Genomic DNA, 24,963 nt, shown 5'->3' on the forward strand with positions numbered 1-24,963 from the left:
AATAATATGTTTCTGCCGGTGACCCGCCGCCCACTCTCGCGGGAGTCTCGGGTCTCGCAAACTAACGAATTGCTTTACGGCACAGACCCCCAAACACGGAACCGGCTCGATATAAACACAAGTAACTAAGGGATTGTTACATTCATCATAGATCAGCCGACTAAAAAGAGACAGAGAAACCCAATGTCGGAGGAACAGAAGAAGAGAAAAGGGAGACTGACCGACAGAGAGGCCAGACACGAGTAAACGTTGGGCAAGCTTTTCAGGAATAGCGTGAACTGAAAGAAAAAGAAGACTGCAAATCAGACGCCGACTTGGCCGTGTTGCTTTTGAAATTGAAAGTACCCTTGGGTGAACTTTGTCTTCGTGGTATTCTTGATGTTGATAGTCTCTGTACAAATGTGTTTGCTCAACCATTTTGTTGTGAGCCCTGTAAAAATTGTTTTCTCGACCGTTTTGTTTGGTATGTTTCTAGCTTGCTTGGTTGCAACCATATAAACACCTTTGTTACCATGGGTGTTTTGCTGTTCGTCTGTCTCGTCCCCCAGATACAGACTGAATCCCCGAATCCAGGTTCTTGTTTATTTCGATTATTATGTTGGCCAACACAATAAATTCTCCCCGTCAACTGTAAAAAAGGATGGATTTATGTTTATTGCAATACAAATACACCATTTAAAAAATGTATAACCTTGCCTACACTTTATGAACATCTACTTCGGACATGGCTCCACGCATTCGCCGGCTTCTTTGAAAACAAATGCACATGGCTCGCGTAGAAGTGCATGGAGAAGGGTCGTCAACGAGTTGTTACGACAGTGTTGTAAATTACCTACTACGAAGCTGTAGGGGGCGCTGTGTAGAGAAATGTGCGTGCCAAACCAAGAAAACAGCGAAGAAATGCCCGATCCTGCATAGTGGGCCTTTAAAGCAATAGGTAATAGCCCTGCTAACGTCAACTTTGACAGTCTACCAGTTTTGTTGATGGTGGATAACCAGTATAATTAAATTACACTGTTAAAACCAAAAAGCTAAAAGCTTTCTGCCCCGAGACTCGCAGGCATCATCGTTGCCGAGAATGGTGGTGGTGATTCTATAGTTAACGTTACTGGCTTACCTTAGGCTCTCTGGGACAAGGTGGGTGGCCAGCACTTCCATATTGTACTGGGTTGCTGGGGCCTGGCTATGCTATGTGCTGGGGCTGGGTACATTCCGATTGCCGCTCTTGCGGCATCAGCCAGCGCAACATCGTCTCTGGTCGAGAGTAGAGCGCCACCACAGTGATCCTCGTCTCGTCTCAGCTTGAACGGAAGCACTGCTCGACCAGCGTGAGACTGCCTATGCACGCCTTTTTCGAGGCATGGTCCGCGCGTTTACACTGCACTTGGTAAATTGCCTGCTTGAGCTAGAACCCCAATTTACCCTCCCGGACCCTACACACATTGGAAGTTTATTGTTTGTTTTGAAGGATATTGGGGGGGGGGGGGGGGGGGGGTGTTGCGCTGTCTCCAAAGAGACAACGCAGCATATCATCATGAGCAGTTCAAACTGAAAAGAAAGAAATCCGCGAGCTGCTGATCATGTAAGAGAAGGTGATGCAGTCGCATTAAACAAAGATGTTGAAAGATGGTGCGATCAGAGGAACTGTCCTTATGAGGCTTTCGTCGGTATAAAAACAAGTGGTCAGCAAAATAAAGAATATTTAGCGTTTTTGCACTTGTAAAAAGTTAATCGTGCTTGTAGCCTACACTCAGACGTGAACTCATTCTTGCATGCGGGTGTCATTCATAAAAACATTCAGGAGTATGCAAGTTATTCTAAAGAGGTATAGACTCTGTGCGCAGCCCCGCCTTCTCCATTGAACCAAGAAAGCCTGCGCCATGACGAACGGGGGATCTACCCCCTCCGTCTCACTGAACAACGCAAACGCGAGCGTGCCAGCCAATTGAACGAAGCTCAGTCCTTTTTCCATCAACCTAATCACTTTCCACCGACCGCGAACACGTTCTGGTTCGCAGAAAGTGTTAACGTAAACAGAAAAAATAAATAAGTGCCCACAAAATTCTCTTCTTCCCGAGGTCGACCCGAGAGAGAATAAAAATCCTCCCGATGACAATAATTATGTCCCCGGGACGACGGGACGTCGTTAATTTTAATCCCTGCTGGCACGGCACCCCCCATCCGGGAATGGTATAGACCTGTTCCACCCACATTGTACCCTGAACTGCGCGGACTGCTGAAGAGTATGTTGGACAGTGGTGTGATTCAAGAGAGTTCGAGTCCCTGGGCCGCCGCAATAGTCCTTGTTAAGAAAAAAGATGGCTCATGGCGCTTCTGTGTAGACTATCGGAGACGTAACGCAGGGACTCATAAAGATTTGTTTCCCCTCCCTAAACTTAGCCAGTGGGTACTGGCAGGTCGGGGTGGCACCCCCTGACCAGGAGAAAACTGCGTTTGTCACCCCACTGGGCCTGTATGAGCTCTCCCGGATGCTTTTTGGTTTGTGTAACCGCTACATTCCAGCGACTAATGCAGCGTTGCCTTGGGGCCAAGGTACACGACCATCTGCTGATATACCTGGACGATGTCATCATTTACTCCCCTGACTTTGAGACACTTGGAGCAGGTTTTCGAACGCCTCAGAAGGCACGGCTTTAAGCTGCAGCCCAAGAAGTGCCAGTTCTTCCAGCGACAGGACCTCTACCTGGAGCATGTTATAAGTGGCCGAGGGGTGGCCACCGATCCCGAGAAGACGAGAGCTGTCCAAGATTGGCCTGTCCCCACCACTGTCAAACAGGTACGCTCCTTCCTGGGCTTTGTAGGGTATTACAGGAGATTTATCGCTTCCTTTTCAAAGGTCGCCGCCACCCTCCATCACCTTCTCCAAGGGACCGCCAGCCGCTCCTCGGCACCAGTAACGTGGACCGCAGAGTGTCAAACTGCTTTTGAGTTCTTGAAGCAACGGTTGCTCAGTGCACCCATTCTGTCCTTTGCTAATTTCTAGGGCTGGCCCGAATTATTGAAATATTCTTAAATCAGCTTAAATCAGTATTCGGAGCTTCGTTGTTTTTTTTCACGTACGTGACGTTACGTAGGTTCAAAAACCTCAATGAATAATGGAAGAGGAGATGTGACCCGGCCCGGAGGAAGCCCGGGGCCCCCGTCTGGAGCCTGGCCCAGACGGAGGGCTCAATGGCGAGCGCCTGGTGACCGGGTTTTCCACGGAGCCCGGTCGGGCACAGCCCGAAAAAACTAGGTGGCTCACCCCCTCCCTTCATCCCATGGGCCCACCACCTGTTGGAAGACCTGTTGGGGTCGGGTGCACAGCCACATGGGTGGCAGCGAAGGTCAGGGGTCTCGACGGACCAGACCCGGGCGGCAGAAGCTGGCTCTGGGGACGTGGAACGTCACCTCGCTGTGGGGAAAGGAACCGGAGCTTGTGAGGGAGGTGGAGCGCTATCAGTAAGATCTGGTGGGGCTTACCTCCACGCACAGTCTCAGCTCTGGTACCGTACTCCTGGATAGGGGTTGGACTCTATTCTTCTCCGGAGTTGCCGAGGCCGTGAGGCGCCGGTCGGGTGTGGGGATTCTCATAAATCCCCAGCTGAGTGCCGCGGTGTTGGAGTTTACCCCGGTAGACGAGAGGGTCGCCTCCCTACGCCTAAGGGTTGTAGGGGGGAAAACTCTGACTGTTGTTCACAGCAGTTCAGAGTACTCGGCCTTCTTGGAGACCCTGAATGGAGTCCTGTATGGGGCTCCAGTAGGGGACTCCGTAGTTCTGCTGCCCACATGGGCAACGATGGAGACACCTGGAGAGGCGTGGTGGGGAGGAACGGCCTGCCTGATCTAACCCGAGAAGTCGTTTGTTATTGGACTTCTGTGCTAGTCATGGATTATCCATAACGAACACAAGGGTGCTCATAAGTGTACCTGGTACCAGAGTACCCTAGGCCAAAGATCGATTTCGTGATCGTGTCATCTGATCTGAGGCCGCATGTTTTGGACACTCGGGTTAAGAGAGGGGCGGAGCTGTCAACCGACCACCATCTGGGGGTGGGTTGGATCTGGGAATGGGGGAAATTTCCGGATAGACCTGGTAAGCCCAAACGAGTAGTGCGGGTGAATTGGGAACGTCTGGAGGAGGCCACCGTCCTAGGTATCTTCAACTCACACCTCCGGCTGAGTTTTTCTGGCATTCCTGTGGAGGTTGGGGGCATTGAGCCGGAGTGGGCGGTGTCCAAAGCCTCCATTGCTGAAGCTGCGGCGGCTAGCTGTGGCCTCAGGGTCTTAGGCTCCTCAAGGGGTGGTAACCCTTGGACACCGTGGCGGACACCGGTGGTCAGGGAAGCCGTCCGATTGAAGGAGGCCTTCCGGGATATGATATCCTGGAGGACTCCTGACTCGGTTGCAGGGTACCGACAGGCTCGAAGGGCTGCAGCTGCTGCCGTGTCGGAGGCTAAGCAGCGGGTGTGGGAGAAGTTCGGAGAGGCCATGGAGAAGGACTTTCGGTCGGCACCAAAGTGTTTCTGGAAGACTAGTTCGGTGGTCTGAGGATCTCGTCACTGCTTTTTGCAGATGATGTGGTCCTCATTGGATCATCGGCCTGTGACCTTCAGCACACACTAGATCGGCTGGCGGCCGAGTGTGAAGCGGCTGGGATGAGGATCAGCACCACTAAATCTGAGGCCATGACTCTTAGCAGGAAACCGGTGGATTGCTTACTCCGGGTAGGAAATGAGTCCTTAGCCCAAGTGAAGGAGTTCAAGTACCTCGGGGTGTTGTTCGTGAGTGAGGGTACGATGGAGCCTGAGATTGGCCGGAGAATCGGAGCAGCAGGGGCGGTATTGCGTTCCCTTTACCGCACTGTTGTTACGAAAAGAGAGCTGAGCCGCAAGGCAAAGCTCTCTATCTACCGGTCGATCTTCGTTCCTATCCTCACCTATGGTCATGAGGGTTGGGTGATGAAAGAAAGGACGAGATCGCGGGTACAAGCGGCCGAGATGAGTTTTCTCAGAAGGGTGGCTGGCGTCTCCCTTAGGCAGAGGCGGAGTGGCCGTCGGGACGATCGGGAGATTTCCCGGTCGGCCGGCGAGGTCAGGTGGACCGGCCCGCAATTGTGTAGCGGCCTGCGAAGTCAGTTGGACCGGCCCACAGTTGTGAGCGGCCGCGAAGCGTCTGCAAGCCGGCCCTGAGCATAATTTATTCCCCGTCAAGACGCCGCGAAATCCCCGAAATAAACAATATATATCTCTTGAACATCCAACCAATATTTATACCACTTGCTTACTCTCTATGTCTCATTCATGGTTTTTTTTATATTATTTTTTTTTACTTCATTTAATTCTTCATTATTCAGGCGTTACAGAAGTTTCATAGCCATAAATAAATAATACGAACTACAGTTTACTTTAATTGGTTTGTTCTTGAATTTACGTAGAATGGAGCAAAGACTCCTGGGATTGGGAAATGCGTTTATCCAATAAACAGCTTGCAGGGCAAGTCCATTTTCGGAAGGGGGGGGGGGGGATATATGAGCGGCCCCACGTCTAATGGAATGACCCTATAGACACGTCAGACAGAGAAGGCGAGAGAGTTCGTGGTTGCTTGCTTTTGTTTACCGGTGTTGCTATGGTTACCGGTCTTGTAAGGAAGTGCGCCAATTCTCGGAGTGCCAATTCTCTTCCGCACAGAGCAGAACTGTGGCCTATTTTACACATTTTTATTTTCTTAATTATAATTATATCATTCATTTTTACCGATTTTTTTTTTATTACTGAAAAATCAAACAAAAAAAAACGTTGTTGGGGGGGGGGGGCCGGACCGGGGAGGATTCTCCCGGTGGCTATTAGTGTCCCACTCCGCCCCTGCCCCCCGTGAGGAACTCGGATTAGAGCCGCCTCTCCTTTACTTAGAAAGGAGTCAGCTGAGGTGGTTCGGCCATCTGGTAAGGATGCCCAATGGGCGCCTCCCTTGGGATGTGTTTCAGGCACGTCCAGTGGGGAGGAGACCTCGGGGAAGACCCAGAACTAGGTGGAGAGATTATATCTCAACACTGGCCTGGGAACGCCTCGGGATCCCCCCGTCAGAGCTGTTCAATGTGGCCCGGGAAAGGAAAGTCTGGGGCCCCCTGCTTGAGCTGCGCCCCCCCGCGACCCGACCCCGGATAAGCGGATGAAGATGAGATGAGACGTGACGTTACCGGAGCGAGGGAGGCAAACTATACGCGACACCAAGCAGAGAAGCGAGAGAGGTGGAGGAAGAATAGATATCTAGTTTCCCTTTACTTTATAACACAACATCAGCGGGATCTCGGGAGGAAAAGTAATGCTTAGCGAAATGCTAACCTTAGCTTGGTTGTTTGTTTACGTTTGCTGTACAGCGCCGCGCCAATCAACTGTGAATGGCTGGCTGCAGAGCGCTTCCACGGGGAAAAACTAAGAAGCTCTAACTTACTTAGGCCTACTAATTAACGTTCCAAAGCTATTAAATCTTCAACAAAAGATGCAGATACTGTCAAAATCGGTTCCAGGGAGTATATAGGGATTATTAATGTTGTTTTTGATGGTGTATTTTTCTGGAACGAGTATTCGAATATTCACTCAGAAAAACCAACGAGTATTCGAAGCCTGAAAAATGGCATTCTGGCCAGCCCTACTAATTTCAATCTACCCTTTAAGCTATACACTGATGCCAGTCTGGACGGCTTGGGTGCAGTCCTAGCCCATGTGCAGGATGGCAAGGAACGAGTGTTAGCTTACGTGAGCTGAAGTCTGGTTCCGGCCGGACGCAACGACCAGAACTACAGCTCCTTTAAGTTGGAGCTACTCGGTATGAAATGGGCTATAACAGAAAAGTTAAAAGACTACCTTTGGGGCGCAGCGTTTACCGTGTTCACTGACAACTAGGGATGGGCAAGATTAAACGACGATTGACTAATTGATCGTTAAGAATTTCGTTGATTGCGTACATTTTTCATCGATTAAACTAATGGAGTGCGCAATTAAACATTTTACCACACGGGGCAATATTTAAATTTGCGGCTCCTCCCCTGCAATAAACATCCAGCTTTGAACTCTTTACGCCTAGCAGCTATAAAAAGCTATGAAAACTATAAAAACTACAAAATCACTATTAATGCAGGCTTTGTGGAAAATGCGCCGACTTTGGCTCAGCCTGGCTCGCCCTCTTCTGCTACGTAGCTAAGATGGCTGCCGTTGAGTACGAAAGTGTACATCGCCACACACTTCACGATTTGACTGTTTTCAGTACACTTATTTTCGCCCGATCTGAATCGGAACGCCCTACGTACTCAAACTTAGGCTAGTAAGTACGGATAGTATGGATATTGGAACACAGCGATGTAATCATGAAGCGGACGAGGCCACGGCGAAGTCTGGTGTGGGACCATTATGATTTAAAAAATGACTTCTTGGGGAGCACTATAGGCCTACCACTCAAGGCGAGGTTAGCATCGAAGCAGTAATAAAGAACTTTCTGAGCCCCTGGATTGTGGAAAGTTGTTCCCCCGCAATACCAAGTTAGCACGGAGGTACTTGTGCATCACGGCAACGTCGGTCCCCTCAGAGCAGGTGTTTTCGGCGGCTGGACTGACAGTCACCAGGCTGCGGTCGCGTCTGACCCCAGAGCATGTCAACTAGGGATGGGAATCGAGAAACGGTTCCTGTTCAGAACCGGTGCCGAGTCAACCGATTCCTTGGAATCATTAGCAAGCCTGCTTAACGATTCCGCTTATCGGTTCCGGTCGCAGCAAATGCGTCATGACGTCACACACACGCTGCATTGAGTGGGTGCAGAACGCAGCAAACATGGCGCCGCCGGGGAAGAAGTGCATTGTGCGTTCAAACCAAACGCGACGGGGCGACAAGATCCCATACAAAGTGAATGTAGAGACGCGTATCGGGCGAATTTTTCGCGAGAGAAAACCGGCGACAAGTTTTTGTCGTGATTACAGCCAATCAGCGTTCAACAGCGTGGCAACTGAGTGACAAGTGTAACGTAACAGCCAATCAGCGTTCAACCGTCAAACTCAGTGCAGTGCAGTCCGGGGTGAACTGCAGCATGGAGGAGAAAGTGATTGTTGCCGTTTGCGACTCCCGGAGCTCTATATATAATAGTATATAATATAATATAATTGTATATATAATATCACGGCCAACAGCTCTGTGCGCCTCCGGATTGCCGTAGCATGGGGAGCTCTCATAGGGATTGGGCTTCTCGGGGTTTGTTTACCGGCGTTGCTATGGTTTCCGGTCTTGTGTGTTCCAACGGTTTATTAGGAAGGCCCATCTAATAAATCTCTGTCTAATCAATACTTCATTTTGTTTATGTCAGTTGAATTTTGTTACAAATTGAATGCAAATGAGCATTGAACATTCCAAAAGGTCCAAGCTCTTACTTGACTGTTTTCAGTCTGTGTTTTTAGTTTTATGGCACATAATGATGGCATTTGGGCTTAAAAAGCCAAACATATATTTTTTTGTCTATACCAATTGATTTGAAAATCTACAATTTCCTAATACTAGCCGCACTTCTGATCAGATATTAAAGAGATTTAATACAAACAAACAGATTTGTACTTATTTTCTCACCCAATGAGAATCGATAAGAGAATCGATAAGGAATCGGATTGATAAGCAGAATCGGAATCGGAATCGTGAAATTCTTATCAATTCCCATCCCTAATGTCAACATACTCATCTTTCTGAACATAAATCCGTTGACTGGTTGGTTAAGTTATTACATGATTGTTTTTTTTATATTATTATTGTTATTATTTTGGGAAGAAACTAGGGTTGTGTTTATTTTTAGTTATGTTTATGAGAACCGGCTTCGAGCTGCATGCTCCGTTGCTTAGAGCAGAGTAGCGCATAACTATTGAACGGATCTGGGCCCCGTTTCCCGATAACGATGGATCCACGCTCGTACGATCATTCTCACGATGGATCTTGCGATCCATCGTCAATTTCTTTGGAGCGTTTCCCGAAACTCCTCTTAACGTGAACGCGCATTCGCTGCACTCACGACGTCGTAGGATTGTAACTGTCTACTGACACGGTGCTGAAATGGGCTCCGTAGGAGGGGGAGACGCAGGAATGTCGCAGGAAAATTGTGTTAAAAAGGGTTAAAATAAATCCCCATCAAGGACAACAGCAGAGTAGCCTCCGAAAAAAATAGACTGCAATTAGATGAATGCTATAGCAAGACATTAAAACACAATTGATTAGGCTTAAACCGACATATATCAGTCCTAATCCTGAATGCACTGTGCGTTTCACGGCATTTTCCCCCCTGAAATAATTCTATATGACAAAAAATTAAAAATTGCTTGTGTGACAACTACATTTATCTTAATGGGCTGATTTCTGAAACATGCTTTGCGCAGCAAAGAGAGCCGACTTAATCTGATTCCGCATAAGGGTTTCCTTGATTGATAATTTGATTGGCTATAAAAGCCCCTCCGGAAATAGGGTAAGGTATGTATTGATGAGGAATACAACGAAGCCCACCGTCTGGCCCGGTGCATCGTTGAGCGCACGATCGGGAGGTGGAAGTTGCGCTATATTAGATGCCTTCACAAGTCAGGCGGAGGGCTCCAGTTTTCGCCGGCCAAGTCATGCGCCGTGATATGTGTGACGGCTATGTTGCACAACATTGCAGCTAAGGCTGGGGTGGCATTGCTTGAACCGGAGGACGCTGAGGACGATGACGACGAGGAAGATCGGTGTGAGGACGGCCTCCCTCATAACTACGCGGCTGGTTTTCATGCGCGTCGAAGAGTGATTGAGACTTTTTTTTAACCCCCTCCACCCTCCCACATGTCACTAAACATTCCCGTCAACGTGACCAATCCCCACCATATCCCAGCCTTTTGCCTGCTCCTTTGCTTGTTTTTTATAATTTATTTTATTTCTTTATTTTAATTTTTTTTAATTTAATTTAATTTTTTACATTATTTTATGCTACGTTTTATGAGTAGCCTATGTCAGTCTGCACAAATCCCCCCACTTTCTCTCACACATTTTGAGTGCCCTGCCTGCGCAAACATTTTCTGGATTGTCCCGTTTTATTTTGGCCATTTTAACATCTTTATTAATAAATAAATTAATAATCTTTATTAATTACCAAACTAAGAACATAAAGGCGCAATGCGTTTTAATAAAACGCATCCAATAGACGGAATGTCCGATGGTGTCGCCACTGAGGCTATAACTGACGATGCTCTTAGCGTCCTACGAGCACCCCTGGAGTACTCGTTAGCTACGAGCGTTTTCAAGACGTTCGTTCCCCACGATGCTTTCGGGAAACGCGGTGAAAACTCTACGATGCCCTTACGACGCACTTCACGATCCACTTAGGCTAACGATGCTTTCGGGAAACGGGGCCCTGGTTTAACTGAGTTGTTCATCTAATAATAAAGATCCCAATGAGGAAAACACGCTGCTTTTGTATTTTTATTTAATTTGAATATAGCATATAAATACTTGAGTAATATCACACGAGAGGGAGTGCGTTGTATCAGCACGGCTGTGATTGTGCCGAAGATAATCGCACCTCAACAAGCACCATTAATTAGTTACATTTTTTTTGTTTATTTAATTATTTATTTGGCACCGCCAACATGAATGGATCCGCGACTGGGACTGAACTGTTGCAAAGCAACAGACACACTAGCTAGCAGAACATAAACAGCGGAGTGATACATTTATGGTTAAAAGTCCCGGTGCTCTTATACTTGGTCGGAACTAAATTTGAATGTAAAATATTAATAATTAATCGACAAATTGATCGTTAATTCTCCCGAAGATCGACTAAGACAACTTAATCGAATGCCCATCCCTACTGACAACAACCCGTTAGTCCACCTTGACACCGCCCGTCTTGGTGCGACCGAACAGAGATGGGCCGCCCAACTGGCCAACTTCTCTTACGACATCAAGTATCGGCCAGGTGCCTCCAACCAAAATGCAGACCTGTTGTCCAGGCTCCCAGGGGCCCTGAGTGCGGGTGTCAAGGTGACGGAGGACAGAGCGGAGGCCACCCCTGACCCACCTGGGAGACCCAGAAGAGAGGCCCTGGTTGGTCTGGCAACGTCAGGACCCCGACCTCCAACAGATCTGCCTCTGGGTCTGGAGAAGCGTTCCCTCACTCCCCAGATGTGCCAACTAATGCGTGAGTGGGACCAACTGAAGGTGGACAGGGGTCTCCTGAAGAGGCAGGTGCTAGAACCTGATACTGGGGTGGCAGGCCTCGAAATAATCAGAATAATAAGTGCTGTTTTGACCTTTGGATGGAGTACCACCGGGCGGCGGGGCATAGTGGACTGGAGAAGGTCCTATCCATACTAAGACGACGGTTCTTTTGGCCAGGAATGAGTAGGGACGTCCGGGTGTGGACGCAAGAATGCCCTACGTGCCTTGTAAGTAAGGCCGGCCCTGAGATTTGTGCACCCCTACAGTCAATAAAATGTACCTACTTGGGATGGGCATTCGATTAAGTTCTCTTAGTCGATCGTCGGGGGAATCAACGATCAATTAGTCGATTAATCGTTAATATTTTACGTTAAAATTTAGTTCCGACCAAGTATAACAGCACGGGGACTTTTAACTATACATGTATCACTCCGCTGTTTACGTTCTGCTAGCTAGTGTGTGTGTTGGTTTGCAGCAGTTCAGTCCCAGTCGCGGATCCATTTGTGTTGGCGGTGCCAAATAAATCATTAAATAAATAAACAAATGTTAACTAATTAATGGTGCTTGTAGAACTGTTGTATAAAAGCAATATCACACTCGAGGTCGTGCTGTTGTAGTGAATATCAGCACGGCTGTGATTATCTTCGGCACAATCACAGCCGTGCTGATACAATGCACTCCCTCTCATGTGATATTGCTTAAGTATTTATATGCTATATTCAAAATGAAATGAAAAAACTAAAGCAGCGTGTTTTCCTCATTGGGATCTTTATGATTAGATGAACAACTCAGTTAAACCAGATCCGTTCAATAGTTATGCGCTACTCTGTTCTAGCAACGGAGCCTGCAGCTCGAAGCCGGTGCTCATAAACATAAACTAAAAATAATCACAACCCTAGTTTCTTCCCAAAATAATAACAATAATAATATAAAAAAAACAATCATGTTATAACTTAACCAAAAATATATTATACTTAATTCGGACAGGTTTTGCCAAATGTAACGCAAAATATAAAAGGCCGAGAACAATGAATAAGGCTTAGTAACAAAGCTTCTGAAAATAGAACCAGTAACTCACACAACTTCAGCACCAGTCTACGGATTTTTGTTCAGAAAGATGAGCATGTTGACATGCTCTGGGGTCAGACGTGACCGCAGCCTGGTGACCGTCAGTCCAGCCGCCGAAAACACCCGCTCTGAGGGGACCGACGTTGCCGTGATGCACAAATACCTCCGTGCTAACTTGGCATGGCGGGGGAACAACTTTCCACCAGCCTGTAGGGGTGCAATCCAGGGGCTCAGAAAGTTCTTTATTTCTGTTTCGATGCCAACCTCGCCTTGAGTGGTAGGCCTATAGTGCTCCCCAAGAAGTCATTTTTTAAATCATAATGGTCCCACACCAGACTTCGCCGTGGCCTCGTCCGCTTAATGATTACTTTTGTAATACATCGCCGTGTTCCAATATCCATACTATCCGTACTTACTAGCCTAAGTTTGAGTACGTAGGGCGTTCCGATTCAGATCGGCCGAAAATAAATGTACTGAAAGGAACCGGATCGTGTACTCAAAATGGTCAAATCGCGAAGTGTGTGGCGATGTACACTTTTCGTACTCAACGGCAGCCATCTTAGCTACGTAGCGGAAGTGGACGGAGCCAGGCTGAGCCAAAGTCGGCGCATTTTCCACATAGCCTGCATTAATAGTCCTTTTGTAGTTTTTATAGCTTTTTATAGCTGCTAGGCGTAAAGAGTTCACCGTTCAAAGCGGGATGTTTATTGCGGTGGAGGAGCCGCAAATTTAAATATTGCTCCCGTGTGGTAAAATGTTTAATTGCACACTGCATTAGTTTAATCATGCCCATCCCTAGTAGCTACCCCTTTGAACTAGTAGGGCTAGATTACCTATCCCTGGGGAGACCGGCTGATGCCTTCCCATACATCCTAGTTATTACCGACTTATTTTCCCGCTACGCTCTGGCCGTACCCACACGGGACCAGACAGCCACGACCACAGTGAAAGCTTTGTGGACAGCCCTAATCCAGCCGTTTGGGTGTCCAAAGCAATTTCTGACCGACCAAGCCTTCGAGTCAGCATTGATGCGTAAATTCTGCGAGTTGTATGGCTGTACAAAAAGTCGCACCACCCCTTATCAACCCCAAGGGAATGGGGCATGTGAGCGGTTCAACCAAACAAATCTGGGATTTCTTAGCTCGCTGGATCCCATGGACCACCCGCGATGGCATCACAAACTTCCGGCCCTGATACAAGTTTATAATAACTCTGTCCATGCAAGCACCGGGATGACCCCCCACTTTGTTCTTTTTGGACGCCATGCCAGACTACCGATTGACATGATCCATGGAGTGACCCCGCCCCAGTGGCGAGGTGACCTCGAAGAATGGGTCCACCAGCACCATAATACCCTGATGGACGCTTATGCCCGAGTGCAGCGATACGTCTCCCGCCGGCAGGCGTGGTACCAGAAATGTTACAATAGACGGGCTTTGGCTGTTCCTCTGCTACCTGGTGAGCGAGTGCTGGTCAAGAACTTCCGCAGAAGGGCACAGGGGAAACTGACATCAAGGTGGCTTCCCACACCTTATGTTGTGCTAGATCAACCCCGGCCAGAACAGCCCGTCTACCTCATTCGCCCCGAAGGGGCAGAAGGGCCAACTCGAATTCTGCATCGGAACAACCTCCGCTCATGCCCACCAGGAGCGCTGGCCAGCCCAAAGGTACAAGAGTAAGGCCCGCCTGGGGCCAACGTGGATGCCCCGTCCCAGTTCCATCTTCCTGGTTTCCTAGTGCCCCTGTGTCCCTCCCGTCCATCCGGCCCTGGTGTCCCGCCTAGGGCAGTACACCCTGCACTACCTCCCAGTCGCTTTACCCCTATACCATCCACCTCCATGCCCATAGGTCCCCCAAGGCCTTCTTTAAGCATCCCCACAATGACGCCTCCTCACCCCCCTATTGCCCGACCCTTTGAGTTGATAATGATCCGTTGTTGATTAATGATAGGAATGTTGTTAATTATGATCCGTTGTTGGTTGAGGATGCTGTGTTAAATGATGAGATATCACCTTCCACTGATTCGGAAGCGGACCAGCACAAAATGGGGCCTCGTCGCTCACAGCGAAGTAACTTTGGGGTACGACCTACACGCTACACATGATTCACCTGGTCGGTCGACCACGGTAAAGGGGGGGGGAATGTCGCGGAAGGCGACTAGGGGGAAAAGTACATGAACGGCAAAGACAGTTGATTCCCCCCAGATACCGAACAATAGACTCTGGCTAGAGCCGATATTCCCTGCCCCTAGGGGCACTGTGGGTTGGGGTATACGTTATGTTCCCTCTCTTGTACACAGAATAAGAGGGACCAGGATATAAAAGGGGCCAAGGCATTGAGTTCGGGGCGCTCCTTAACCCGAGAACAGGAGTACCGATCACTGGACGCTGGCAGACGCAACGATTATCGCAGACCCACTACTACCGGAGACAACTGCACGACCACACCAGGAAGGACCACTCGGACGTTCTTCAGTTCCCGACAACGCCTCTCAGTCCCGTTGGAAAGGGACATAACAATAGCCGTATGCTTTGACTGAATCGGATTCCGAGAACGTCCACACCACCCTGAAGCATTGTTTATGTCCTGTCTGTTCCATCCAGAAGTCACCCTCCGTTGCGGGGCGATCTTCTAGCCTGCTCGACCTCCGTGACCGGCGAGGGACTTCGTAGACGGACGGATCCCTACACCACGTCGCACAGCAGTGTTTGTTTGTTTGTTTTCCAACTCGCCGTTCGAGGGACTAGTTTGGCGTGAGTTGGAACGGACGATTTTAGACTTTACTATTTGTTGGTTTTATCTATCTATCTATCTATCTATCTATCTATCTATCTATCTATCTATCTATCTATCTATCTATCTATCTATCTATCTATCTATCTATCTATCTATCTATCTATCTATCTATCTATCTATCTATCTCTCTCTATCTCTCTTTGAGTCCATCCTACCTGTGTGGGATTCCTATCGTATAGGGGGGGGGTAGTAGTATGGCAAGCACTGCGTGATACTAGGCCTATTGGTTCAGCGAGCCCCTGGTTTTTCCCTAATTATCAAGTGTGGTGGTGATGATTATGCATGACTAGGTGGGTTCATAACCCTGATTTTCTTGTTCTTGAGGTTGGTCCCCCCCTCACTAGTGTTCAGGGGGCTGTGTTCAATGTGTGCTGTGTGCAGCCTTTTACAGGCTTGCAGTGTGTCCAGTGAGGGCAGGGTGTGCAATGTGTGCAGTGTACTGAAGTTGGCTCGACATAGTAGGGTTTATGGTAATAGCGTAGCACCAGTCTACCCCCTGGCCTAGAGCCATATCTTCTCCCCCTCCCACATAAGTGATAGACTCAATCTTACAGAGAGGGTCACATGATTGTGCCAATAAAGTATTTTTTGGTAATAATTGATCCATTGACTGCTGTTGTGGTATTTAGGGGATTCCTAGTAAGAGGTTTGCGCGACACAAACTCTTTTTAGCCAAGTCTACGTCGTTTTGCTTGTGTGTGTGGGAGTTTGGTCAAGTTGTAGTGATGGGAATTTCGGCTCTTTTAAGGTAGACGGATCATTTGGATCAGATCACCAACAAGAGCTGGCTCTTTTGGCTCCCAAACGGCTCTTCATTACCACCTATACCTTTTATCATTCAGCCAAATGTAGCCCGTTTTGACTTATGATTCGAATGTGTAGGCCTATATATCCCTTAAATTACTCAATACATCCCATTAGTATTCAAAAGTAAAAATTACATTTTCTAATATCAATAAATTGCTGTAGCCGATTGTTTTCATTGCATATGAATGCCCCTGTCACGGTGTCATCCACCATATCCTAGCTTCCGCTAGTACCGCTCTTTGTCAGTCTTGTCTGTCCCTGTTTTTCGCTGTCTCAGTGTTTCATGTGCGGGGGCGTGGCCTGCGCATTCCAGCAAAGTTCCCTGATCCAGCCACGTTGATCACCTGCACCTGACAGTCATCTACAATCAGGATCAACAGTATCTACCCCAGCCTTCCAACCATTCTTCGCCAGATCGTCAGTTGTACTTACCCTGTTGTGTAGCTTCCTGATTCTTCATACCCTGTATTCCTAGTGTTCTAGTTTACTCGTGTTCAAGTCTGCGCTTTCCTAATACTTCTCTCTCTCTACCAGTCATCACCATCACGACTAGGGGTGGGAATCGAGAACCGGTTCCAACTAACCAATTCCATCGGAATCGTACCTCCAACGTTATCGATTCTTCTTAACGATTCCGCGCCACGTTTTCCGGTTTACTCAAAAATGTTGCGACGACCCTGCGCACGCCGACACCCTTCAAACAACGAGGCAGCATCGTGGAGAGTAGGAAGCGATCGCAAGTCTGGCTCCATTTCACCAAACGCAATGAAAATGCTGCCGTATGTATTCTGTGCAATGCTATCATTTTCGTGTAAGGGTGCAAACACCAGCAACATGCCAAAGCATTTGTCTACCAAGCATGGAATTAAGTCCCAAGAATGCCATGTGTTCAAAAGCCTGCGTACAAGTCAAACAAGCTCCACTGTGTCCTCCGTTGACAACGGTAACGTTCACATTACATATCCTGCATTAGCAGCCCACTGTCGCCTTGCAACTGCAGTTTTTATAGTAGTGTCGTAGTTTTTATTAATAATGCCGACCTATACAAATTTCATGCATTTTAGATGATCGCTCTCAGGCAGCTAGCCCCTCTACATCGGCTCAAGTTACCCCTTTCACTCCCAGAAAAGGCAGATATGCTTATATTCTTGCCGCTTGTTGACGCTCAGTAAAAAAAAAAAATCTAAAAGATGTTATGGAGGCATAGGCTACAGTTCATGCCTATTTAATTAACGTGGATGTACGTATGTTCACTGTTTTGTTTACTTTTTATATCCCTTCCTAGAAAAGTGTTAAATTAATTTAATGACGTTTGGTTTAAGCTTAGTTAAGCTTACAGTTATTGCATCTAAAATATGTGTATAAAAGTTTAGTGTTAAATCATAATTTAGCTTGTTCAATTGTAAGTGTCTTCCTGGTTTTTTTATTACTTATTTATTGTCGGTCTAACTTATTTAGTTTCTTGTTCTTGTGTTGTTAGTATGTAGAAAATAAAATGGTTACTTTTGGTGCAGAAGGCTGTAGAACTCTGTTTTTGCCACTCAATGAACTACTCAGGAATCGGTAAGAGAATTGATAAGGAATGTAAGCTTGCTGGTAGTTCTACCAGGAGGACTCAAATCACGCGCGGCTGGCCACCAATCACCAGCTACCAATCACCTGCTCTATAAAGAGTAGTCTAACATATGTCTTTGCTGCTCAGGTCTTCGTTCGACGCATACTGCTGCTTTACTGTGCTTCTGATTATCTCGTCGCTTAGTTGCTACGTCGGTTAATACACACCAAGAGGTTATAACTTCGGATTCGTGCTGGTCGGCCTACTACTTCTGGTCCCGGCAAGCGAGCGCAGAAAGCCGTTTTTTTCGGTCCCCGGTATCCTCAACAACACCACCAACAAGTTCCCAACACGGACATCCGCCTGGTTCTACAAACCCTCGCCGAGTTGGTGCAAAGCATTGGCGCCAGGATGGACGCCGTCGAAACGCCATGCGGAACTCCCGGACGGGTCCAGGCCCCCAACCCGCTGTCGTCGGTCGCCACGGCGCCTTTCTACTTCCAGCAACCATCAGGCTCGGCTTCCTCCGCCTTCACAGGCTACGCACCTGGCACGTGCCCTGCTACCATGGCTACTGCAGTCCCCGCGTTAGCCCCCCGCAGCGTATTTTCTCTCACAGCTCTACAGTCCAGCTTCAGGTTGCGGCTCCCTCGGTTGGGTTAGGGGGTTTATTCCAAGGGCAATGGTTTGCTGAGGGATGGCCAGTCGAAGCTGGTACGTTCGCCCTCGGGTCAGAGTCGTCTGCGCTGTTCGAGCTTTACGCTATCGTAGCAGCTAGCGTTCTGTGGGGCAAAGCATGGCGGCGTTAACGTATAACCATGTTTTGCGATAACAAAGCAGCGTCAAAACGGCTGGGAAGGTGGTCTTCCACAGCATACGGATTTTACATCCGGTTGAATTCGTTGAGTTCGTTGCACACGTCGGTGTGGTACAACACAGAAACTCTACGTTCGCAATCAAAGGTTCATAATTATCTTTATACCGTGCACTGTTCGGTTAACTCCTTTTGTCTGAGGTTTTTCCCTTCACTTTAACATGAATGAAGTTGATGGGTTTTAGGCACTGTGGTAACTGATTATTATTAAAAGGTTTTTATTGACGAAGGGCCTTTTAGATTGGTTCAGCTGCTGCTCACTAACTCTCACGTTCCTCTGCTCGCAATGCGATTCACATATCGTTCAATTTATTCAAAAGATCCAAAGACAAAGAACGGGTACATTATGGTATCATTTTATATTATTATTTATAGTCTTATTGTTAATAGTTTCAGTCGCGTTGGTATTTAATTTTTCATTTGCTCGTTTAGCTACGTATGACAGTTAACAATGTTGGTGTAGGCCTATTACAATTATTTACGCGTGTAGGCCACTCCAACTCACTCGATATCTCAAAGATTAGTGTGCTCTCTCAGAGCTGGGAGATTTCATCCTTATTTTAACATATTACTCGAGACGGTGTTTTCTCACAGTTCTACGGGTTCATGCGTTCCCGGGTTCATGCGTTCATGCGTACACGTCTCTTACTCAGACTTTTTCCCCTACACGGGGTATTTAATTTTTCATTTGCTTGTTTAGCCATGTATGTCAGTTAACAATTTTGGTGTATTACAATTATTTATGTGTGTTGGCCACTCCAACTCACTCGATATTTTGAATAGATTAGTGTGCTCTTTCTGGGAGTTTTCATCCTTATTTTAACATATTACTCGAGTCAGTGTTTCTCACAGCGTTCTACGGGTTCATGTGTTCTACGGGTTCATGTGTTCTACGGGTTCATGTGTTCTACGGGTTCATGTGTTCTATGGGTTCATGCGTTTTACGGGTTTATGCGTTCTCGGGTTTATGCGTTCTTGGGTTTATGCGCAAATGCGTACACGTCTCCTACTCAGACTTTTTCCCCTACACGGGGCCTAACTTTCGCTGATGTCACCTTCTCTGCAAGGCATTTTTTCATCTAAAAAGCTGAACAAGGGTTGCCGGTCGTGTCTATCAAACGGCTGGGAAGGCGGTCTTCCACAGCTTACGAATCCTACATCCGGTCGAATTCATGGTTCTTCCTTCAAGCGCACACGATGCTCTAACGTCGGTTAAGGCAGGTTTATCACGTTTGCTACTACAGCTGTTTTTGGCGGCCTGTTTCCATTCTAGTCTTAGTCTTTGTGTCAAGGTGTCACTTTTGTTTTTATTAGTTTAGACACGTTCATACTCTTTCTTGTGATATGTGATAAGTATTTTAAGAAGCTGCATTTCCCTCACATAGCCACAAGGGGAGCAAAACCGTTATTGAAGGCTGCTCCACCACAGAAGGAGCCGAAGCCTTTACGTCACCCCGGCCACGCCCACTAGGCCACGCCCACTTGACGTCCTCTCTAGCGGGTGGTTTCGAACTCGAGAGGCCAGAGATCAATAGGTAGACGGCAGAGAGCCACCCCGGGCCTATGCCCGGGGGCTTGAAGTAGATCACGGTATTTTCCTCTCTCACGCGTTAGATACAATTCCCTCCGTTAAGCTTCAGTTACCATACCGAAACACTGCCGACTTTATAATAATGAAGTCAGTTAAAAGCATCCCGGGATTGGACAACTTTCTTCAAGAATATGCAACATATTGAAATTCCGTTTAGGTATCATCAAAGATACAAGTGCGTAGATTTAGTTAAATAAGGTAAACGGTCGAAAATGATGTTATGTCTTAAACAGTTGAAGTTCCGTTTGGACAAAACGTTATTACAGTTTATCGCCTAGTTTAGGTCAACGGAAATGAAGACATTTTAGCAGTCTTATTTTGTAAAAACACTTCAGTCTCGTTCGTATTCGCCAACAACATTGCACTACGCATTTAATTATAGTATTGTCATATGACCAGCATTGTTTTCCTCACGCGATAAAGGTTTGTTGATGACGACATTTAGTCATAATTTTCGGTGTCAAAAGCAACACTATTTGCAACTACTGGTGGTGGTGGTTATCAGGTACTAAACTCATAAAGCAAAATCGGCTATATAACTCAAGGTTAACCTGCAGCAACCCCGGCAAGTTCGACCACGTCGGTGGATCATCTAGAAAACACCCTTTGAGTTCGGTGTCACGTTGGTGGCATATCATGGAAAAAATAAAACTCAAGGTTCGCAGCGGCGACCCCGGTGAGTGCGTTGACCAAAGCGCAGCGGTAACAACTCGGGCACTCGTGACTATGACCACGTCGGCGGCACGTTATCTATTACTCATGGTTGACTGCAGTAACCCCGGTGAGTGCGTTGACCACGTCAACGCACAACTGGGGCACAACTCAGGCACTAGTCGTGAGTTCGTTGCACACGTCTGTGCGGTACAACACAGAACTCGACGTCCTACATCCGGTAGAATTCAAGTTTCTATCTTCACGCGCACACGATGCTCTCTAACGTCGGTTAAGACAGGTTTCACACGTTTGCAACCATAGCTGTTTTTGGTGGCCTGTTTCCTTTCTAGTGTTGGTCTAGTCTTGTGTCAAGCTGTCATTTTAGTTTTTATTAGTTTTAGTTACATTCATACTCTTTCCAGTGTTATCGTAATTCCATTTAGATATTATCGAAGTTACAAGTGCGTAGTTTTGTTAAATAAGGTAAATGGTTGAAAATTGATGTTATGTCTGGAACAGTTGAAGTTCCAGTCGAACAAAATAACGTTATAAGTCTTTATCGCCTAGTTTAGGTCAACGAAAATGAAGAGACATTTTAGCGGTCTTATTTTCGTAAAACACTTTTTAGTCTTGTTTTATTCGCCAACTATATTGTACTATGCATTTAATCACTGCTATTGTCACATGCCCAGCATCCACGTTGCGTCCAGTCTCGTTTTTTCTCACGCGATAAAGGTTTGTTGATGACGACTCTTAGTCATAATTTTCATTGCCAAAAGCAACACTATTTGCAACTACCGGCGGTGGTGGTTATCGGGTACTAAATTCATAAAGCAAAATTCGGTTTCATAACTCAGGTTAACCTGCAGCAACCCCGGCGAGTGTGACCACGTCGGTGGATCATCTAGAAAACACTCTTGAGTTCGCTGTCACGTCGGTGGCGTACATAGGAAAATAAAACTCAAGGTTGCAGCGGCAACCCCGGTGAGTGCGTTGACCACGTCGGTGGTAACAACTCGGGCACTCGTGAGTATGACCACGTCGGTGGCACGTTATCTAATACTCATGGTTTGACTGCAGTAACCCCGGTGAGTGCGTTGCTCACGTCGGTGGGAACAACTCAAGCACTCGTGAGTTCGTTGCGCACGTCGGTGCGGTACAACTCAGAACTCTAGTTTGTTGCAGCAACCCCGGTGAGTGCGTTGCCCACGTCGGTGGGAACAACCCAAGCACTCGTGAGTTCGTTGCGCACGTCGGTGCGGTACAACTCAGAACTCCACGTTCGCTGCAGCAACCCTGGTAGTGCGTTGACCACGTCGGTGGGCACAACTCGGGCACATGCAAATTTAATTACCACGTCGGTGGCATAATATCAAACACTCAAGTGCAGGGCACTCGGAGTTCATTGAACACGTCGGTGTTCAACACGGAAGTACACAATATTTGCTGCAGCAACACCGGTGAGTGCGTGACCACGTCGGTGGCACATCAAGGGCACTCGTGATTTCGTTGACCACGTCGGTGTTCAACATGAAAGTTCACAATACTTGCTGCAACAACACCGGTGAGTGCGTGACCACGTCGGTGGCACATCAAGGGCACTCGTGAGTTCGTTGACCACATCGGTGGTTCAACGCGGAAAGCACTCAGGTCACGCAGCGACCCCGGAGAGTGAATCGACCACGGCAGTTGGTACAGCACGAAAGCACTCGTGGCTCGCTGCGTAACAGCTGCAGAGTGCTCTAAATTTTAATTGATCTCGCTGAGGTATTTCAAGTCAACTGCTTTTACGTGATTCATCGATCTCGCTGACGGTTTTAAGCTTATCGTTTTACGGTATGTATGATTGACTCTTAATATGTCGTATATTGGGTATGCCTTTTATCTTCCAGAAGCAGTATAGATCCTTGTCCACTTCTTCTACGCGGGTATGTATGGTCTCATTACCTCCTTTCGCTATTCTATTTTTGGGGTCGGCTCCGCCCCTGCCAGTCCCGGCAGGACATGCCGAGTTATCACCTATTTCCGGCGTAGGCCTACGTCCTCTCTTTTGGGGAAGGCTCCGCCCCTGCTAGTCCTGGCAGGATACGCCGAGTCCGCACGTCACCCTGGATCAGTGACGGGGCTCATGCCAAAGATTTACCATGCAAAATATTCCCATGTCGTTATTTAAATAAATCCTGTTCATACAGTGATCGAGTCTTTATGGGAGAAATGTAAGCTTGCTGGTAGTTCTACCAGGAGGACTCAAATCACGCGCGGCTGGCCGCCAATCACCAGCTACCAATCACCTGCCTACACCTGCTCTATAAAGAGTAGTCTAACATATGTCTTTGCTGCTCAGGTCTTCGTTCGACGCACCTCCATCCACCCCACCACCACCAGGTCGGCCTCAGTCTACTTGTCCAGGGGAAGGCTCCGCCCCTGCTAGTCCTGGCAGGATACGCCGAGTCCGCACGTCACCCTGGATCAGTGACGGGGCTCATGCCAAAGATTTACCATGCAAAATATTCCCATGTCGTTATTTAAATAAATCCTGTTCATACTTATCAGTGATCGAGTCTTTATGGGAGAAATTGGATCGATAGGCAGAATCGACAATGGCATTGATATTGATAAAAACGTATCAATTCCCACCCCTAATCATGACTATACTCAACCACGGTATCACGTGATTTCGTGCTCATGTGCACAAACTTTATTAATCTATTGAATCGTGTCCCAGATTACGATTGTCCGACTTTTTTAGTGCTACACAGAACGAAATGTAAACCAATGCATTCTGAATGGGAGCGTTCTCCGACATTTGACGTGCTCCACAAAACGAAACGAGAGAGAGAAAGAGAGAAAGGGAGGGACGGAGCGAGAGAGAGAGAAGCTTCAGAAGGGGTGAGCGCAGATAGTACAGTGCACCCTCTAGTTATATATCTGTATAGGCCTATATTATTCTCTAGTTATATATATATATATGTCAACATTTCTGATTTGTAAGCAGACCTCCTCAAAAACGACGTTAATTGTCGGAGAACACTCCCATTCAGAATGCATTGGTTAACATTTCGTTCTGTGCAGCACTAAAAAAGTCGGACAATCGTGATCTGGGACACGATGCGCACAGATTAACGTTTGTGCGCATGAGCACGAAATCGTGTGATACCGGGTTGCTATACTTCAACTCTGCTCTACTGCCGGAGTTACCATCATCGAATCGTTGGATGTGGCTGTCGGTTCGGCTGCCAGCCGACCCATCCAACCCTATGTTTGCACTACCCGGTCCGTGGATTCAGGATTATCCCTAACCGGTGCAACCACCAGCACCAACCTTAATCAACCGTGGATTAATAAACTGTTCAACTGTAACCGCTCTCATCTGTGCTCATTTGTGCCGTGCGTTTGGGTCCACCCCGTCTTGAATCGTAACAGCCCCTCGCTGCTTGCTTAAGGTTATGATCCTTGTCTATCCACACTTTATTGGTTGCATGCATGCACGTGACAGTCAGTCACTGCACACACGCATACCATGCTGAAGCATCCATAGCGTGGAAATCTTCATCATTCTGCCTTGGCAAACTTTATACATATAAAAAAATAAACGGATGCGGTCGGGAGCCGACTCCCATCGCTCAATAAAAAAAGCTGGCTCATTGAACAGGCTTGGTCGCCACTGATCCATCACTAAGTTGCATTTAACCCATCATTTTACAACATGGGTTGCGCCTTGTCGTCATTAGAAATGGTGTAGCCTATGTACACAAAGTGTCACCTACAATCGATAAATAGATTACCTGCAAGTGATATATATACACTATATAGGGAGCGAACAAACGAGAATTCGGACACTACGCTGAACATTTCTAAACGTCATTTGCGTCAGTAGATGCGCCGGGTATTTGTGTGACGCAGACAGAAGTGCCAACATCATGTAAACAAACCGGGAACTAAGAGGAAAGCTGGAGGTTGTATTGATGTTGAGTGAAATTTCCTTGATCAAGTTTTTTTTTAAAATAATTTTGAATGTAACATATTCTATGTTAAATCCCAAATAAATTGTTGACATATCTAAACGAAAGCCGGAGACTCCATCATTAAATGTATAATTTTTCGCGTTTATTCAGCTTCTTCTCCTCCGGAAAAACACGAACGCATTGCATTGTGGTATACGGGAGTAACATGTAGGGAACATCGTATGTTCACTCAAATTTTGGGTATTTTAAGTCCATATAGTGAATGAAATTTACCACTGAGAATTCGAACACCACCACAAAATGGCGAGCACCCTATATAGTGCACTATATCCGTGATAGGGAACGATTTCGAACACAGCTAAAGACGCAAACTCATTGCTCCCACTAAAGTAGAGGTGAGCTAAAAATGAGCCTAACTGTCAGTTTACAGATGAAGCTGTTCA

General features: G+C 47.2%; 2 protein-coding genes across 2 annotated transcripts in view; one reads left to right on the top strand and one right to left on the bottom strand.

Annotated features, from left to right (window-relative positions):
- Positions 1-2,584: 2,584 nt before the first annotated feature.
- Positions 2,585-3,004, top strand: LOC130378557 (uncharacterized). The gene has a single exon (XM_056585295.1). The coding sequence runs from the start codon at positions 2,585-2,587 to the stop codon at positions 3,002-3,004; it is 420 nt and encodes a 139-aa protein (XP_056441270.1).
- A 6,139-nt stretch (positions 3,005-9,143) lies between these two features.
- LOC130378559 (uncharacterized) overlaps positions 9,144-24,963 on the bottom strand; it is a 112,977-nt gene continuing 97,157 nt past the window's right edge. Inside the window, exon 6 of the mRNA XM_056585309.1 lies at positions 9,144-9,180. Within this exon, the coding sequence (XP_056441284.1) occupies positions 9,159-9,180 (22 nt within the window). The 3' untranslated portion in view covers positions 9,144-9,158. The remainder of the gene's footprint in view (positions 9,181-24,963) is intronic.

This window comes from Gadus chalcogrammus, unplaced genomic scaffold (assembly GCF_026213295.1).
Source record: "Gadus chalcogrammus isolate NIFS_2021 unplaced genomic scaffold, NIFS_Gcha_1.0 GACHA088, whole genome shotgun sequence".
NCBI classification, from domain to species: Eukaryota; Metazoa; Chordata; class Actinopteri; order Gadiformes; family Gadidae; genus Gadus; species Gadus chalcogrammus.